The 18,605-nt window shown below is 44.4% G+C and overlaps 1 protein-coding gene across 10 annotated transcripts in view; it reads right to left on the bottom strand.

Annotated features, from left to right (window-relative positions):
• The window catches only part of LMO7 (LIM domain 7), a 148,682-nt gene extending 136,994 nt beyond the window's left edge, over positions 1 to 11,688 (bottom strand). For 9 of the 10 annotated variants that reach the window (XM_081198239.1, XM_081198242.1, XM_081198244.1 and 6 more), the window contains exon 1: positions 11,336 to 11,461. In XM_081198239.1, coding sequence (XP_081054365.1) covers positions 11,336 to 11,422 — 87 coding nt within the window. In that variant the 5' untranslated portion in view covers positions 11,423 to 11,461. Of the gene's footprint in view, positions 1 to 11,335; positions 11,462 to 11,673 lie in introns of those variants that run through there. The other variant, XM_081198243.1, reaches the window with a different exon arrangement.
• Positions 11,689 to 18,605: the final 6,917 nt, after the last annotated feature.

The raw sequence follows: 18,605 nt of genomic DNA, 5'->3' as shown, positions 1-18,605 counted from the left end.
AATTTTTCTTAAAAAGCAGAGACATCACCTTGCCAACAAAGGTCCGTATAGTTAAAGCCATGGTTTTCCCAGTAGTGATGTATGGAAGTGAGAGCTGGACCATCAAGAAGGCTGATCGCCGAAGAATTGATGCTTTTGAATTATGGTGCTGGAGGAGACTCTTGAGAGTCCCATGGACTGCAAGAAGATCAAACCTATCCATTCTTAAGGAAATCAGCCCTGAGTGCTCACTGGAAGGACAGATCGTGAAACTGAGGCTCCAATACTTTGGCCACCTCATGAGAAGAAAAGACTCCCTGGAAAAGACCCTGATGTTGGGAAAGATGAAGGGCACAAGGAGAAGGGGACGACAGAGGACGAGATGGTTGGACAGTGTTCTCGAAGCTACCAGCATGAGCCTGACCAAACTGCGAGAGGCAGTGGAAGATAGAAGTGCCTGGCGTGCTCTGGTCCATGGGGTCACGAAGAGTCGGACACGACTAAACGACTAAACAACAACAAAAAGGCAATTTTTGGCCTTAGAGATTTCTATATCTACTATAGGACCTACTACACCTACATCAGGAAAGTTGGTGCTTTGCTCCCTTGAAGAAAGTAAAAGACCCGGTCTTCGAAACTTGTATTGTTCTGCTGAGATCTCTACCACTGGTCTGATGCAACACTTGCTCCTTCCAGTGATTAGGAAATACACTTTTAGAGCAGCCATCCTATACACAAGAAGCTTGCATAAGTAAGCCACCATCAGTATCCAGATCCAAACTCCATTCATGAGTGGGTTTACTGATAAGTCTTTGAGGTTCACCACTCTATTTGCCAGCTCAACTTTCGTTGAGTTGCCCAGTCATGTGACCAAACTAACCAGGCTTAGACTGGATCCTAAGCGCCCCCCTGCATGGACCTGCCCCCACCACCATGCCCCCTTTTCAGGGCTTACACCTATTAAGAGAGGTTCGGCCACCTGGTTCCTGGCTCAGCAGAGAAACATTGGCACATCTTCAGCAGAGCTGAGGATAAAAGAGTTAAGCTGGTGTAGTCCAGCTGTACCAGGGGCCTCAGGTGGATCCAAACTCTGCTCTTGCCAGCAGAGCTTGCTATAGGATTGCTCCTTCAGCAACGACAATTTACAAGGCTTTGTTTCTTTCCTGCACACCAGATTGCTTTGGGTTGGTATCCTAGCAACAGTGGCAAAATTATCTTCTCTAAAATAAGAACCTATGGAAATGAATCTTTTCTTCTTCTAAACTGCTAGACATCAGGATCAGCCACAGACATAATCTGAGCTGTCGGTGGGGGAAACGACCCATGCCTCCATCACCCACCTTCACACAATGCAAATGTGACATATGTCTACTGGCATGCAAAATTAAAGGCAGTATTATTATTTTAGAGCTTCGGGAAGCTAAGCACCACCAACATTTCGAAGCAAATGCCTCCGCAGGGGAAGCATACATTTATATGAATCTTAGCCGGCCGCAAATTCAGGGAAAGAAACACCCAAAATGCAAATCATGAAGGACAGCCAGCCTTGAATATCACATGGAAGTCCAACATTCCTGGTGACCAAGCATCCATCAAATGTCGTCTGTGGTTTTTCAGATCATTTGACTATTCAGACCTCAGTTGATTTTTAAAAAGCAGGTCACAAGGGCATTTTCCTAATGAATAAGCTGGGCATGCTGTTTGCTCAACATGCATTTTCGCCAGACTGGGACAGTCCAAGTTGTTTGCTCCTTTTCCAGCTCCATAATGCTTGGAACGCACTCTGAAGCAATGCTAAGAATTTCGAGCAGTTGCTCATCAATATTTACTACTTTACAATGGGCTCTTATTTGCCTTGGGAATGAGCTTCTAACCAGGACTATTAACGCAGCTGCAATTGCTCCCAGGGGACAACTTTGTTCCAATAACTTGGCTCTTCTTTAAGTTGAAGAATTTAGCCGATGCTTCACATGAACTCCAGAAGATGAAAGTATTTTTGCTGTGCCAAATAGGAAGCCATAGTCCATCTGGGACAGTCCTGCACAAATGAAGACCCATCAAGTCACATGCAGCACTCCAGCCATGTGCACTGAAACCTGCCGGAGGACACCACCAGCCAGACTCACTGCAGCAACAACACTACTCTATGCAGACTAAAAAATAAAAGAAAGAGCAACAGCCAGCAGTCTAGATATGGCCAGAAAGATTATCAAAAAACAAACAAACAAAAAACAGCAAGAAAGCAAATTTGAGGTTCTAATACTTCCAGCATCTACATATTCCCTAATCTACAGCTGCAGGAGAAAATTTGGTCCTGTTCCTTAGAGGCAAGATTCAGAGGAATCCTAGTTTAACTAAAGTGAAGCTTCTCTTTATCCTGGAGAATAAAAGCTTAAAGGTAAAGGTAAAGGGACCCCTGACCGTTAGGTCCAGTTGCGGACGACTCTAGGGTTGTGACGCTCATCTCACTTTACTAGCCTATGGAGCCAGCGTACAGCTTCCGGGTCATGTGGTCAGAATGACTAAGCCACTTCTGGCGAACCAGAGCAGCACACGGAAACTCTGTTTACCTTCCCGCCAGAGTGGTACCTATTTATCTACTTGCACTTTGACATGTTTTCGAACTGCTAGGTTAGCAGGAGCTGGGACTGAGAAACGGGAGCTCACCCTGTTGTGGGGATTCAAACCGCCGACCTTCTGATTGGCAAGCCTTAGGCTCTGGGGTTTAGACCACAGCGCCACCTGCATCCTTGCTGTTAATGGAAGGACAAATCTGAAGCACCTGATACTCAGTGAAACTACCCCCAAACAAGAGCTTATGACCACAATGCCTAAGGAAGCATCAATTACCGTATTTTTTGCTCCATAAGACTCACTTTTTCCCTCCTAAAAAGTAAGGGGAAATGTGTGTGCGTCTTATGGGGTGAATGCAGGCTATCCCAGAAGCCAGAACAGGAAGAGGGATCGCTGCTTTCACTGTTCAGCGATCCCTCTTGCTGTTCTGGCTTCTGAGATTCAGAATTTTTTTTTTCTTGATTTCCTCCTCCAAAAACTAGGTGCGTCTTGTGGTCTGGTGCATCTTATAGAGCGAAAAATACGGTAATCCCCCCCCCCACAAAACTGTTGCACACTAAATTACTGTATATTTTTGAAGAGCCATATTGAGATCAAAATGTCATTTGTTAATAGAATAAATTGTACTTAGCTTTTTGAGTTGTTTTTTCTTTCTACTGAATCTCTCATCAACCATGTCCATGAGCCAGTTTTGTAAAAAATATTTTTTTAAAAAGAAATCTGCCAGCAAATCTTTTCACGTGGTTGTCTGGCTCATTGGTAATTTTTTGCAACATATGTAGTGCTTCTTCTTTTCCTCATGAACATGGATAATTAACTAGTCACAGTGGTTTGTAAATCGTTTTGAGCATGGGTAGGCAAACTAAGGCCCAGGGCCCAGATCCTGCCCAATTGCCTTCTCAATCCGGCCCACGGACAGTCTGGGAATCAGCGTGTTTTTCCATGAGTAGAATGTGTCCTTTTATTTAAAATGCATCTTTGGGTTATTTGTGGGGCATAGGAATTCATTCATCCCCCCCCCCCAATATAGTCCGGCCCCCCACAAGGTCTGAGGGACAGTGAACTGACCCCCTGCTGAAAGAGTTTGCTGACCCTTGGTTTTGAGGGTTGTTTTTACAATCAAGAGGTATATAAATTTTATGAAATAAAATAAGACACTTTGAAAACAGACCACTGATTCATACCTCACATTTTGTCACTCTAAACATCTAAATAAACATATGAGGAATGATTTTTTTTTTCATTTTTTCTTCAAATATTTTTTGTTAAGATCACTATGTAGGAGGTTTTCTCCACACCTCTCAAATACCTTGGTAAAGGATCAATCAGTGATGTTCAAGAAGGTAATTGTGATGCTACCCATCTCATGGCTTACATCCAAGACTTGCACTACCCAACTCATCTAGAAGAATCTTTATGGCAAACCTACACAAAACATCTAAGCCTCCCGGCTCACCTTAAGTTTCCAGTACATGCTATCTGGATTTTCTTTATTAAAACAATTGCAATCCCTAAACAAAACCAAAGCTTGCCTTTACTTTCTTCACTTGATACGGCAGTGGAAACTCAAATAACCAGAAGTTACTTGGGCGCAGCTTGTTGTACTGGTTTAAAGTTAGCCCTGTTTCCACTCCATCTTGCTCTCAGACCTTTGTGCTGTGCTGAGGCTACAAGGAAGTATGTGCATAGCTAAAAACCACTAGAAAAAGCTGAAGTGTTTTCAGTTTGGGGGGGCTCACCCACACTTCCGCCTAGAAAACACAGGTCAGAGAGCTTTTCCGCTTGGCTTTCGGTTTGCCCCTCCACTTTCCCTGGAAAAACCTCTCTTTACTGCAGAATCGGAGCAAACATCAACGCACAGAAAACCCAACTGAGGTTGGCTCTAGTTCAGAAGTAAAGTGAGGCTTTTCCCAGAGGAAAAGCAGAGGGACAAATGGAATTGTTTATGAGCCCTAAGTGTGCAGCGTTCTTGAGACTCAGATCAATGTCCAGTGGGTGTTCTTTGCAATCTTCTCAGGAACAAATATAGTTGTTTTTAAATGATTTTTTATATTAGGTTAGCCAATTATTTTGCAATCTTATTGCCAGAGATGGAATATTTCCTTTCCATCACTTACAACACAACTCCCAAAATATGTCAGCAGAAAAGCAGGAGAAAACGGATGCCTTTCCCTGCTCTCCAAACCAGAGTTGATTTCAAAAAGTGTATAACGCCTTAACAAATTGCAGCTGATGGACTTGAATCCAGGTGAACATGCCTCCAGACTTAAGGAGTCTTCATACACAACATGGGGGGGAAATGCCATTGAGTCCCTGCTGAACTATTTTTAGCATGTTGGAATGTTGTTACTGTGGGACAGGAAACAGAGGACATCCATTCCGAACTGAATGTGTAGGTCAACCACTGTAGGCTTTTTCATTCACATTGAAGTTGTGTATCAAACTCTTTGGGGACAAACTAGGTACATTCAGGAGGCCCATGAACAAGCTATCCGACATTCCTCCCACCTTTTTAAAAGCAGCCACAGAAGGAACCCAGTGCACATCAGAAGTGGGAGAGTGAGGTGGTGAAATTAACCTTCTTTCCCACCTGAAAGCATTGCCTTCGGAAACTGCTATTTGCCCCACAGGGAAAAACAAAGTAAACTGTAGATTTCCTTCCACTGGGAAGATTGTGGGATTTATATCAGCAAGATAGTACAGTGGTACCTCGGGTTAAGTACTTAATTCGTTCCGGAGGTCCGTACTTAACCTGAAACTGTTCTTAACCTGAAGCACCACTTTAGCTAATGGGGCCTCCTGCTGCTGCCGCGCCGCCGGAGCACGATTTCTGTTCTCATCCTGAAGCAGAGTTCTTAACCTGAAGCACTATTTCTGGGTTAGCAGTCTGTAACCTGAAGTGTATGTAACCTGAAGCGTATGTAACCCAAGGTACCACTGTAATGAGAAGAAGGATTAATAGCATACAGCACTATGACCCTTACCTGAATTGTACCCCATCACAGCGCTTTGAAGTTTTTTGTTCATTTTTTAACAACCCGAAAGACATTCTGTTCATCAGTCCCCCACATGACACCTGCATTGGCCCTTGGAGATTTCTGCCATTCTACAACCTGAGCATCATACATCTGCCTATCAAACAGCAGCCAACTTCAGTGCGAAAGCCCACTGTATTTCTACAGCCTGTTGCCCCAACTTCTCTGTATTTTGGGTCTGTAACATTCCCACCCTGTATTACCAAGGAAACCGCTTTCCAGTTTTGGTGCATTTACCTGCCTCCTCCAAACAATGACACCCAAGAACTTGCTTCTTATCAGCAATCCTTTGGGACCCAGGTCTTGACAGCAAATCTTTAGACAGCTGCAGACTAGGTCTCTGTTTTGTCTTCACTGTCTGATGACCTGCCCGCCTCTCTGGTAACCTGACGTTGCCTTCCAAAAATATCCCGCCAGAGGCCCCATCTCACACAAAGAAGTGGAATGCAAAAGAAATAGGATGCAAATTGACAAATAAGGAAGCTTTCCTGTATAGCATTTCTAAATATGCAGAGACACATTCAAAACTACCATCCTTGCTTCCTAATCACAGTGATCTAATATACCTTTAGGATGCATTTCCTAACTTACGTCAGGGCTTCATAAGGGCTGCAAATTCTAACACATGGTTTTTATGATGCTTTATGAACAACATACCATTAACAATACAAGAATTGGCTGGCTGGATCAGGTCAAGAGCCACCTAGCCTGAGAACAGCCAGCAAGATGCTTTGAAGCTCAAAAGCAAGACACAAAGGCAAAGGCTTTTCTTTCTCCAGCAACTGTCTGCTTAGAAGCAAGCGTACCAGGGAACCCACTGGACTCTTCCAAGCATGTGCGCATAGGACTTCAGCTTCAGACAAAGGGATGTACAAGTTGTGCTACCTGTTCCTTAAGGAAAAAAGCTCACTCATCCAAACACCCTGTATGAATAGTGCAGAACATACGGGACCCCTCATCAGAATCAGACCCTTTTTGTCTTCTCAAAATCCACATCTTAAATGAAAGAAAACCCATATCTCTTTAACATATTAGCTACATCTGTTCTAAGAAAAATACTTCAGGTCCTAGGGGATAGTCTGCAGTGTACATCCCCTATCTGAAATCGTATCATCATTGCATTTCAACTATTGTAATGTTTGAATTAAGCATGCTTACTACTCTTCACTGTGGAAGCTCTCCCTATATTTAGTTTGAAAACACACACACAAATTTGTATTTCACCATTTCACATTTAGAATTTTATTGCTGTTCCCACCTGCATGTTACTGGCAACAAAGAGGGACTACTGAGAGTGCTATTGCTACCATATGTTAACAAGCAATACGACTTGTGGTTGCATTTATATTCTTAAAGTGCATTTTTATCAGTGTCAAGGATATCATCTTGCACATACGCCTTTGAGTTGAAAACGGGTATCAAGATAAATACTAGAGGTGTGGGCAATGCAAAGCAGACATTTGGTGGGGCTGTATAAAAATAAAAGATTTTTGGTTCCAAAACAGAATGGCTAGCATCACAATTCCTATACAGTATACTACTACTTTGCCACATTTGAAATTTCAGTTGGCCCATTAAAAAAAATGAGACATTTGACTGGCTACTGGCAGAAACAAGAAGTCTGGCTTGATGGACTCTTGGTCTGACCCTGAACTCTTGCATCTAATAACTGAAAATTATTTGAGTCACTCAATTAGAACACCCTACACCCTTCTAAATGTGTCTGTGAGAGGGGGCGTTATTGGCTTGCTTTGTTTTTGTTCTTGTTATTATTATTCATTTTGCGTTTTTTATCTTGTATTTTGACGTTGTGAACCACCCCGAGATTTATGGGTGAAGGGCAGCATACAAAGTTAATGAAATAATAATAAAAAATAAGTACATGAAATTCATTTAGCAGTTGTATTGAGGATACCTCTATGGTGGAATCTCATTTACTGATTAAAAAAGAAATAGTCTGCAAAGGTAAGAAATGGGGCAAAGCCTCTTTGCAAATGTTTTTACTTGGCCAGTGGAAGCAGCAGAAGTTAATTGCAAGAGTCAATCACTACTTCTTTCTTGTTATGCTTCCCATCAAGAATTGCAAGGTCCCATTTCTCCATAAAATTGGGGGGGGGGGTGCTAATAGATTCTTCACTCTGGTTGGCTGTAGCTTCTGTGCTGCCTCCATAATCAAATTAAGGGAAAGCATTGCACTTGACATCATGGCCCAAATACAATGCCAGAGCCCAAGTTATCCAGGTACTCTCCTGAAGATTAAAAAACTATCCGTGGCTAAATTCACCTCCTACCTTAAATCATAGAGCATACGCAAGAGAAGACCAGACTCTGTGATTATACTAAATTTTAATGTGCATCACGAAGAAAGCAAAAACAGACTAGCTGCAACAAACAGGTGTCTATTCTTCTACAAATGTCAACAAATAAGGATGTAATCCTAACCAGCCTACTCAGAAGAAAGTCCTATTGAATTCAATTGAGCTTACTCGTTGGTAAGTGAGGTTCAGATTGCAGCCTAAATTGCTGGGTTGTTTTTTTATTAGTTCCAGGGTAAAAGGGAAAAGTCCCAGTTATTAATAGCTATCCATCAAATGAAAAATCCTCCCATATCCTAAAATAGTACACAAACTCCTTGAGGGTAAAGAAAAATTCAGTTATCTTTAACTTCACCTTTGTGGAGCAATATTCCTTTTTCAAACACTATGGTTGCAAATAAACAAGTTTAAAAATCTGTTTCAAGAGTTTGAAAGCAATTCAGGGCAGATGTATGATTTTCCCTGATAGTGCCCATCTCAATTCCTTTTTAGTGTTATGGGGCAAACAGGGGATCATAAGCCCCATATTTAATTTTTGACTTGTAGCTCCACTCTCACTTGTTATAAAGTCAATTGTAGTTAACACTACAATTATGCTCTGCATTCCAGCACACCTGCTGTGCATGTAAGCCCAGTCTTCACATTTCCCTCATAGGTGCCATAAACCTGTAGGCTCAGAGTCTACTTGCTGAGAAATTCTACTACCCGAAACAGGACAAGCCATGGGAATACACTTAAAATTCCAGTTTATTCATTTCCTGAAACAGAAGAAGGGGGGTAAGGGGGGGAAGTGTTTCCCTTTTCCCTCCCTTTTAGAAACCTAGTAAAGTATGTGCAAATAATTTTCTTTGAGAACTGTGAATAGTTTTACAGCAGAACTTAAGTGTCGCTTTCTGAAAGTGCACAGGTGCCTGCAACTATTGGGGATGTTCAAAAGTGCTTCGCCGTTGGCTTCTGCTGAACTGAGCCACCAAGACACCTTGTTAACTTTATAGAGCATCACCTCTTTCAACTACTTGAGTTCCAAGCAGAAGTTAGGCTCTTTTCCGGAATCGGCTGTCAAATTTCTCCCACAAGTGCAATTCCATTGTCCTTGGCAGGACTACATTAGTTCAGGTTGACAACTGAATTGCCCCCTTAAGAACAGCACACAGATCCAATCCCTGCCACAAAATTTAATATATGCTTTGCTAAGTGGAAAGGAATGCACCCTCCCAAATCCCCTTGTTCATTTGAGAACATTTAAGGGGAAAGTTAAACCAGATCTGAAGGCCATCTAACTTAACCATCTGCACCTGAGCAGGATTCTTCATTCCCTGCATTCTTAATGAGCAACTCCCAATAACAGCAGTCTGCTTATCAAGGCCAAGAAATGCCTGAGTTGCTAAACCAAACTTTCACTGAAGGCACTGTTTTCCAGAAGTTGCCATGTGGAAAATAATGGATACCGAATGCAATTCACCGAAGTGTAAAAGGACATGCATGAGTTGCACTGTATGTTCCAACAAGTCATCTTCTAGTACCTTAAAGGCTAAGAAATTTGTTGTGGTAATCAGGCTTCCATGGACTGCAAGACTTCTTGGGAAGTTGTTTGTTCTAGAGCAGTGTTTCCCATACTTGGGTCTCCAGCTGTTTTTTAAAACACAACTCCCACCATCCCTAGTTAGCAGGACCAGTGGTCAGGGGATAATGGGAATCGTAGTCCAAAAACAGCTGGAGACCCAAGAAAGCCATGCCCCTCTAGTTGTTGCTGACGGACTACAACTCCCATCAGCCACAGCCGGAGTAGCCGATAGGGATAATGGAAACTGTGGTCCAAGAACAGCTGGGGTGGTGGTGCTACAGGTTCAAACGCCTATTCTACAGAACCTAAATATCCTGTAACAAGAAACTTTCCTGTACATTAAAAGGGTATGCCTACATAACAGCATCCAGCAATCGCAACACAGAAGCAACTCCAACTTGGCATACATACTCTGAAGTTATTCCTACAAAATCCAGTGGGCCTTGTTTCCAAGTGAGCTAATGAACACCACATCAACCCCATCAAAATTTCCACAAAATCTCTGCTTAATTTGAGCAAAGGCTCCACCCAAGAACCTGTGGCTGAACTCTCAAATGACACACACACACACACACAAAAACCACTAGTCAAAGCCATACCCAGGCTCCTTTGACAAGGAGCTGTATCGGCACGCCTCCGTCCCTTGCACTCTCTGCCAAGGTGCCCAGATGAGCCTGTGTGCCTCACCCGGTTGCCCAGGGCAGCGAAGGAGCACCCCAGGGAGAGAACAGCTGGGGGATGGGCTCACTCCAAGCCAAAGTGGAGAAGGTGCAATTTTGGAAACTGGGCCTGCACCCTTGGCAGGGCCAGCCTAACCAACACCCAGTGGCGTAGTGTGGGGGGTGCAGGGGGGGCCGGCCGCACCGGCCGCAACATCTGAGGGGGCGCGCGCTAATCTAGTGCTAAAATCCACGGGTTAGGGGGCACAAATTACTTGCCTTGCCCCGGGTGCTGACAACCCACGCTACGCCACTGCCAACACCTGGATACACCCCTGAAACTAGTGCTCATACTAGAGGAGAAAAAGTTGGGTGGCCCTTCCTGATAGCCGTAAGGCCCACACCCCAGCTCCCTTCAATTTTACCCATATCATACCACACCCTACTAGAGTGTGTTTTCCAAGCAAGACAGTACTTAAAGGGGCCGTCCCCACCCTGTTATTTAACAAGGCATGAAAGGACAGGGAGTATGCAAGCAAAGATACCTTTACCTCCTCAAATCCCCACCAGGCACATCTGGAATTGGCGCTAGGCGCTTGCAAGGTTGCATGACCAACCGGCCGGCCGGCCACTCCACTTTTTGCAAGTTAAATGCTACACCCAAAGCCCTGCAAGGAGCAGTGCTTTTTTCCCCTGGGGGTACTCAGGAGTATGCAGTACAAGCAAATTTTGTTTCAGAAGAATCACACTGGCTTTTTCCAGGCTACAAAACTTTCTGAGACTTCTGAATGGAAAGGAGAAAGGAGAAGCGTACCTTTTGGAACACACACACCCAAAAAACTTTTTTTTAAAAAACAAAGTTGAATCAATAACTTTTGTTTTATTGACCCAAAAGGTAAATCTGGAGGGTGATTTACTCTGTATTTTGCTACAGACCATTTCCTCGTTCCGTTCTCTTTTCCACCCACCTCCCCATTTGAAAATACCGCCTGTCTGGTGAAGAAGTGTGGGCAATGCCAGGGCAAAGAAGAGGACGGGGAGGAAGAGAGGGGGAAGCAGCCTTCATTGTGCTGGGGCCTTGTTGCTTTTAAAGGGCAATATCTATAAATGCTCACGACAAAAAGCAAGCCCCCCCCCCTTGTCCTTCCCATTGCCCCGCTTTTCTACCTGCGGGGCGCAGCAGGGACCCCGCGCGCGCGGCTCTCTTACCTCCACCCAGCGGCGAGCTTCGGCAAAGGCGCCCTCACCGCCGCCGCCGCTGCTGCCGGCGCCCTCGGCATCCTCTCTGCTCTCCATGGCCGGCAAGAGAGAGGAAGGCGCGGCGGGACTCCCGAGCTGAGGAAGAAGCAGCAGGGGGAGAAGGCTTGTCAGAAGCGCCCGGCCGCCGACGGAAAGGGGGGACGGACGCCGCTCAGGAGGCGTCGCCAAGTCGCCGCCCTCACAACCTCCCCACCACACGGAGTTTTTACGTCAAGCGTAAAAAGGAAAAAAGGGGGGGCAAAGTTTGGGGAGGGGTGTCGTCACCCCCTCCACCTCCTCACCGTTACCTCAGAGAGAAGCGAGGGGCTCGGCCGCCGCCGCGACGCGCCCTTTCCCTCTCCACAGACGCCCGGCTCTGCGCCTCGCAACCGGGGACCCCTCAGGCGCACTTTCGCCGCCGCCGCCGCCACGGCAGCCCCTTTCCTCGCTCGCTCTCTCCGCAGCGTCCCGCTAGGAAAGGCGCGCCCGCTCCACTCCTCCTCCTCCACCACCACCACCACCTACCTCCGGCCGGCGCTCCAGCCAGCAGCCGCGGGCAAACTTTGGCCAACTTCCCCGGGGGACGGAGGCGCGACTCCCACCTGGCGGCAGGTAAGGCAACGGCAGCCGCACTCGGTCTCTACTTAAAGGAAGGGAAGCGCGGCGCGTTGGGCGGCGGCGCCCCCTCCCTGCAAAAAGCGGCACGGCGCCTGGATAGAGCCTCATTGCAGGGTTCTTGAAACTTTTAAAGGTAAAGGTAAAGGGACCCCTGACCGTTAGGCCCAGTCGTGGCCGACTCTGGGGTTGCGGCGCTCATCTCGCTTTACTGGCCGAGGGAGCCGGCGTTTGTCGGCAGACAGCTTCCTGGTCATGTGTCCAGCAGGACTAAGCCGCTTCTGGCGAACCAGAGCAGCGCACGGAAACGCCGTTTACCTTCCCGCTGGAGTGGTACCTATTTATCTGCTTGCACTGGTGTGCTTTCGAGCTGCTAGGTTGGCAGGAGCAGGGACCGAGCAACGGGAGCTCACCCTGTCGCGGGGATTCAAACCACCGACCTTCTGATCGGCAAGTTCTAGGCTCTGTGGTTTAACCCACAGCGCCTCCTGCGTCCCTTTTTACTTGTGGGGAAATTGCTGCTGCATCAGCGGCCTAGACCTAATCCAGCAAGCCCGCAGCGATCAGGTGCTTGGTCCATTTGAAAAGCGCATGGAAAGCACTGTTGGCCTTGGGGTGGTCACCGTTGGCTGCAGGATGACCCTCAACCCAAAGATAAGCAGATCTTCCTCATGCAAACCATCCTGGCTGGCAGAAGGAAGCATGGCTGCCTCTGAAGACCTTTCAGAGGCCAGGTTCCTCACTGGGACAAGACAGCTTGAGCCATCTGGGACTCAGCTATACAGCTGCAAATACATTTTAAGTGTGTTTTAAGTGCATCATACAATTGTGACTGTGGTCTAAACCACTGAGCCTCTTGAGCTTGCTGATCCAAAGGTTGGCGGTTCAAATCCCCATGATGGAGTGAGCTCCCATTGCTCTTTCCTAGCTCCTGCCAACCTAGCAGTTTGAAAGCACACCAGTGCGAGTAGATAAATAGGTACCGCTGCAGCGGGAAGGTAAATGGCATTTTCGTGCGTTCTGGTTTCCGTCACGGTGTTCCATTGTGCCAGAAGTGGTTTAGTCCTGCTGGCCCCATGACCCAGAAAGCTGTCTGTGGACAAATGCCAGCTCCCTCGGCCTGAAAGCGAGATGAGCACTGCAACCCCATAGTCACCTTTGACTGGGGTCCTTTACCTTTTACTTTTTTTTTTTTTTTTACATAAATGTGACACTAGATGGCAATGGTGAGCTTATGGCAAATTCAATATATTTTCCAAAACATTTTTTTAAATTAGCTGCCAGGCACAATTCCAAGTGCTGGTTTTGACTATAAAGCCTTAAAACAGCTCAGGACCACAATATGTCAAGGACTGCCTCTGCCATTATAAACCTTCACAGACCCTAAGATCATATTCTGAGGCCCTTCTTTGGGTGTCTCCTTCCAGGAGAGTCTGAAGGGTGGCAACATGAGAACAGTCCCTTTTCTTTCTTTCTTTCTTTTTGTATTGGCTCCCCATTTGTGGGGAACCTCCAGAGAGTTTCACCTGGCACCTTCATTATATATATTTTAGATGCCAGGCAAAAATGTTCCTCGTCAGCTAGACCTTTGGCTGATTAACATTCCATTGCCTTTTAAATGTGTCTGTGGTGAGAGGGGTTATTGGTTCGTTTTGCACATGTTATTGTGTGTTTTGGTGTTTTCATTTGGAATGTTTCCATTGTGAAAAACCCGGTGCTCTTCGGATGAAAGGTGGTATACAAATTCAATAAAGAATAGTAATAGTTCTAGAAGGAATTTTCTGGAAGTTTAGGGATGGTAGTGGGCAGGGAAGCTATAATTGTGTTGTTGTAAACTTTGGACCAGTACTGCACCCATAAACGCAGCTTCCTTATTGGAACTGAACACAGTATATCATCACCCTTATCATACTTCCGTGAGACAAGGCAGGGCTTACTTTTATTCCAACACCAATATAAACCAAGGGATTGAGGTTTTTGTCCCTGCATGTAAGAATGCAGGCCTTTGTGGCAGTCACGTCGGGGAACGGAAGGCATTCTGTTTACTGTGTCTGTATCAATCATAGCTTTTGTTGCCTTGGAAAGTCCAACAAGGGCAGATGTCAGAGGAGAGATTCACAGCATCTTGTGATGACCCCCAGGTGCTCAGCCCATTCAAAGATGTAGACTCCAATGTTTCAATTGTTACTGAGTCAATGTATATGTCCTCTATATTTCTCCAACCATATGTATCTTTCACATATTTAAGCTTAGAGGTAAACAATGCATAAACAGGAATAAATTAATTCCACTGATATTCCAAGGCGATGCATATCCACTTTTGAAAATGCCTAGAAAAATCAATTGTAAAGCTTCAATCCCCACTACCTGAACCCAGTAAGAACAAATAAAATATGATCTCCCCCCTCCCCATTTTTTAAAAATTGAATTCCTCCTGGATGCAATTGCAACATAAAAGTCTAAATGCCTAGATACTTCATACTGATGTAAAATGTCATTTTAGGCACTCCAACATTCTATCTCAATTGCTATCAGATAATACAAGGTAGCTGCAGTTACCATAAATTTTCATTCTTTTACAGCTCGTGTTTAGCAAAGTACTGTATGTTGAAGGGACATCCCTGTTTTGTCTGAACTCGGGTATTACAAGAATTATTTTAATTGGCCTTCCATAGAGCAAACGTGTTGTGGAAAAACTGCTGTGATCCAGTAAGTTCTCCTTTTGGAGAATTTACTTAATCACCAGCAAGTGCTGTTTATCACAGGGGTCATTTGTTCTGTAGCAAATTGAAACAAGTCATTTTATTAGTTACTATTTAAAAAAACAAAACAAAAACCCAAATGCCTGCGTTCCAAAATTGTTCTAAATGCCATATATGCTCATTTGGAAGAGGCATTCTAACTTTCATTTTCCTCTAGTCACTAGGTCAGCTGGAGGTTACAGGGGCAGGGCAAGGGGGAGAGAGAATATAATGGGAGACTGACAATCTCAGCTATCTACTCTTCCAACTTGATAGCACATCTTAGCCAAAGCATCCTACATTCCAGACAGTTGTTTTTCCATACAGAACTCTCCAGTAGCAAAAGGACCAGGACACAGAAGCATTTATAAAAAGGAGGGTTTTTTGTATTTTTAAATTGAGTCCCTGTAAATTCCTCTGTTGGGTTTGTTTTTGTGCAAAAAAAAAAAAAAAGTTACTACTCTGTCACCTCTAACAGTTCCTTTCCCCTTAGATACAAATATTAGTTAACAGCCCAACTTCCGAGAGTTTGCTTTTTAAAAAACAACAGTGCAATCCTCTACATATTTAAAGTTGGGGGGGGGGTGGTAATCTAGAAGCTCAGACCTGTAGTACAGCCATGAGCTGTTTTCCACAATGGCTTGGTAACAAGCCTCGCTCCCTACCTTTGAGACACAACCACTATGATGGCTTTAATTCTACTTGTTACTTTCCTCCCACTTCTCACTGTGATGCTGTTCCCAGAGCCCATAAAAAAATGATGAGAGTAGGCTTGAGATAACAGGTGGCATAACTTAGAAGAGGCAGCAATAGTTGAAGGGAAGGCCAAGCCAAGCAGCAGCAACCTGTATTAACCTATGGAAAGCAGGCATCATAAGATGGACTAGATTAACCTGTTTGCTTCTAGGAAGGCCCTCCTCCTCTTTACCTGTTGCACGGTGCAGGAACAGTTTTCTCAAACATCCTTTGGTTTCCATCATTTGTTCCTATATGCAGCACTGACTTATTTCACAAGGCATGTGCATGTTCTCAGGTTAGTACATTTCAGCCACATAATCTTAAAACCTTAGAACGTATTATCCTTTGTTGTTGTTGTTTAGTCATGCCGACTCTTCGTGACTCCATGGACCAGAGCACGCCAGGCACTTCTGTCTTCCACTGCCTCCTGCAGTTTGGTCAAACTCATGCTGGTAGCTTCGAGAACACTGTCCAAGCATCTCATCCTCTGTCGTCCCCTTCTCTTTGTGCCCTCCATCTTTCCCAACATCAGGGTCTTTTCCAGGGAGTCTTCTCTTCTCATGAGGTGGCCAAAGTATTGGAGCCTCAGCTTCACGATCTGTCCTTCCAGTGAGCACTCAGGGCTGATTTCCTTCAGAATGGATAGGTTTGATCTTCTTGCAGTCCATGGGACTCTCAAGAGTCTCCTCCAACACCATAATTCAAAAGCATCAATTCTTCGGCGATCAGCCTTCTTTGTGGTCCAGCTCTCACTTCCATACATCACTACTGGGAAAACCATAGCTTTCAGTATACGGACCTTTGTTGGCAAGGTGATGTCTCTGCTTTTTAAGATGCTGTCTAGGTTTGTCATTGCTTTTCTCCCAAGAAGCAGGCATCTTTTAATTTCATGACAGCTGTCATTATCCTGTATTATCCTTGCTCCGTGTTTTACTGTTAACAACATACGCAATACGGGATTGCAATTGCTCCATGGCAAGATACCCCTAACCTCTTTCCAGTGACAGAGTGACACATTCATTGCAGTGTTTAGCGAACTTAAAAAAATATATATTATGTTACAGGCTCCTGGAGTTCAGGAAAGGGGTACCTCATACAGGAAGCGGATTGAGGCTGAATAAAAAGGAGCGGTGGTGGAGGAATGTTAAGTTGTAAACAAGCACAATACGACTTTGGAATGCGCTTACTGCTGACGTGGAAGTGAAAGTCAAGTGCTTTATCTTGCCATTTCTTTCTTTTTTTTTTATAAATTTTTTTATTGCGTTTCTTTCCATAGATTAACAGATTTGTTTACACAGCAACATGCAAGAAACATTTTTTTTTTACATATGAAGAAAAGTAAAGAGAAAGAAGAAAAAGTTAAGATACTTTCATAACGTCCTTCGACGGCTCATTTTTGGACCTCCTCGCATCCTCTCAGCATTGCATTCATTATTCTAACTAGTTCAGCAATTTGTTATCTTATTTCCCATCTTATTATACCTTTAGATTTATTATGTTACCAATTTCGAAAATTTGTAATTTAGTTTTAACACTCTTAATAAACATAATATTTTGTTTCTAATTTGTCTCGTTTTTTTCCATCAATACTTACTTTATCGTTTACTTAAAATAAATTGCAGAAGCATAACGTTTCTTAATCGTGCGCAATCTTAACATTCAAACAACTTATAATGTTTTTGCAAATAGTCCTTAAATTTTTTCCAGTCCTCCTCCATTGTTTCTTCGCTCAGATCTCGAATTCTGCCAGTCATTTCTGCCAACTCCATGTAGTCCATCAGCTGCGTCTGCCAGTCCTCCAGTGTGGGTAAATCTGGTGTCTTCCAGAACTTTGCGATAAGAATCCTAGCTGCTGTGGTTGCATACATAAACAAGGTTCTGTCCTTCTTTGGCACCTTCCGGTCCACCATGCCCAGAAGAAAGGCCTCTGGTTTCTTAGAAAAGGTATATCTGAATACCTTTTTCAGCTCATTATGTATCATTTCCCAAAAGGCCTTTACTTTCGGGCAGGTCCACCAGAGGTGAAAGAATGTCCCTTCTGCCTCCTTGCATTTCCAACACTTATTATCAGAAAGATGATATATTTTAGCCAACTTGACTGGGGTCATGTACCACCGGTATACCATTTTCATAATGTTCTCTTTCAAGGCACTACATGCCGTGAATTTCATACCGGTGTTCCATAACCTTTCCCAGTCCTCAGACATAATGTTGTGTCCTACATCCTGTGCCCATTTTATCATAGCAGATTTAACTGTCTCATCCTGTGTGTTCCATTTAAGCAGCAAGTCATACATTCTCAAAAGTACCTTAGTCTTTGGTTCTAGTAACTCCGTCTCCAGTTTCGATTTCTCCAACTGGAAACCCACTTTCTTATCCATTTTGAATACCTCTTGAATTTGAGCATAATGTAACCAATCTCGCACCTTGTTTTTTAGTTTGTCCTGGCTTTGGAGCTTCCAATTATCTCCAACTCTTTCAATCAATTCCCAATATTTTGGCCAGTAGGCCTCCATATTGGGCCTTTTTTTAAAGATCTTAGCTTCCACTGGTGATAACCACCTCGGGGTCTTACTTTCTAATAAGTCCTTATACTTCACCCAGACGGCAAAAATTGATTTTCTGACAATATGGTTTTTAAACAGTTTATGAACCTTCGCCTTGTCATACCACAAGTATGCATGCCAACCATAAACATTGTCAAACCCTTCCAGATCTAGGACATCGGTGTTTTCCAACAGAAACCAATCCTTCAACCACTTTATCTTGCCATTTCTACTTGTTTTAGGGCACAAGTAAATTGTAAGCCTCCTGCCAACCTAGCAGTTCAAAAGCACATCAAAGTGCAAGTAGATAAATAGGTACCGCTCTGGCGGGAAGGTAAACGGCATTTCCGTGCGCTGCTCTGGTTCGCCAGAAGCGGCTTAGTCATGCTGGCCACATGACCCGGAAGCTGTACGCCAGCTCCCTCGGCCAGTAAAGCGAGATGAGCGCAGCAACCCCAGAGTCGGCCACGACTGGACCTAATGGTCAGGGGTCCCTTTACCTTTACCTAAATTGTAAGCACCGCAGCTCTAAAAGCCAAAGCTATTTTTCTGAATTTAAAAATGAAACACCTGAGCAGATCTCACAATAGCTGCTTCTCT

This window comes from Podarcis bocagei (genome assembly GCF_964188305.1).
Source record: "Podarcis bocagei genome assembly, chromosome: 6".
NCBI classification, from domain to species: Eukaryota; Metazoa; Chordata; class Lepidosauria; order Squamata; family Lacertidae; genus Podarcis; species Podarcis bocagei.
This window is presented reverse-complemented; position numbering and strand designations above follow the sequence as displayed.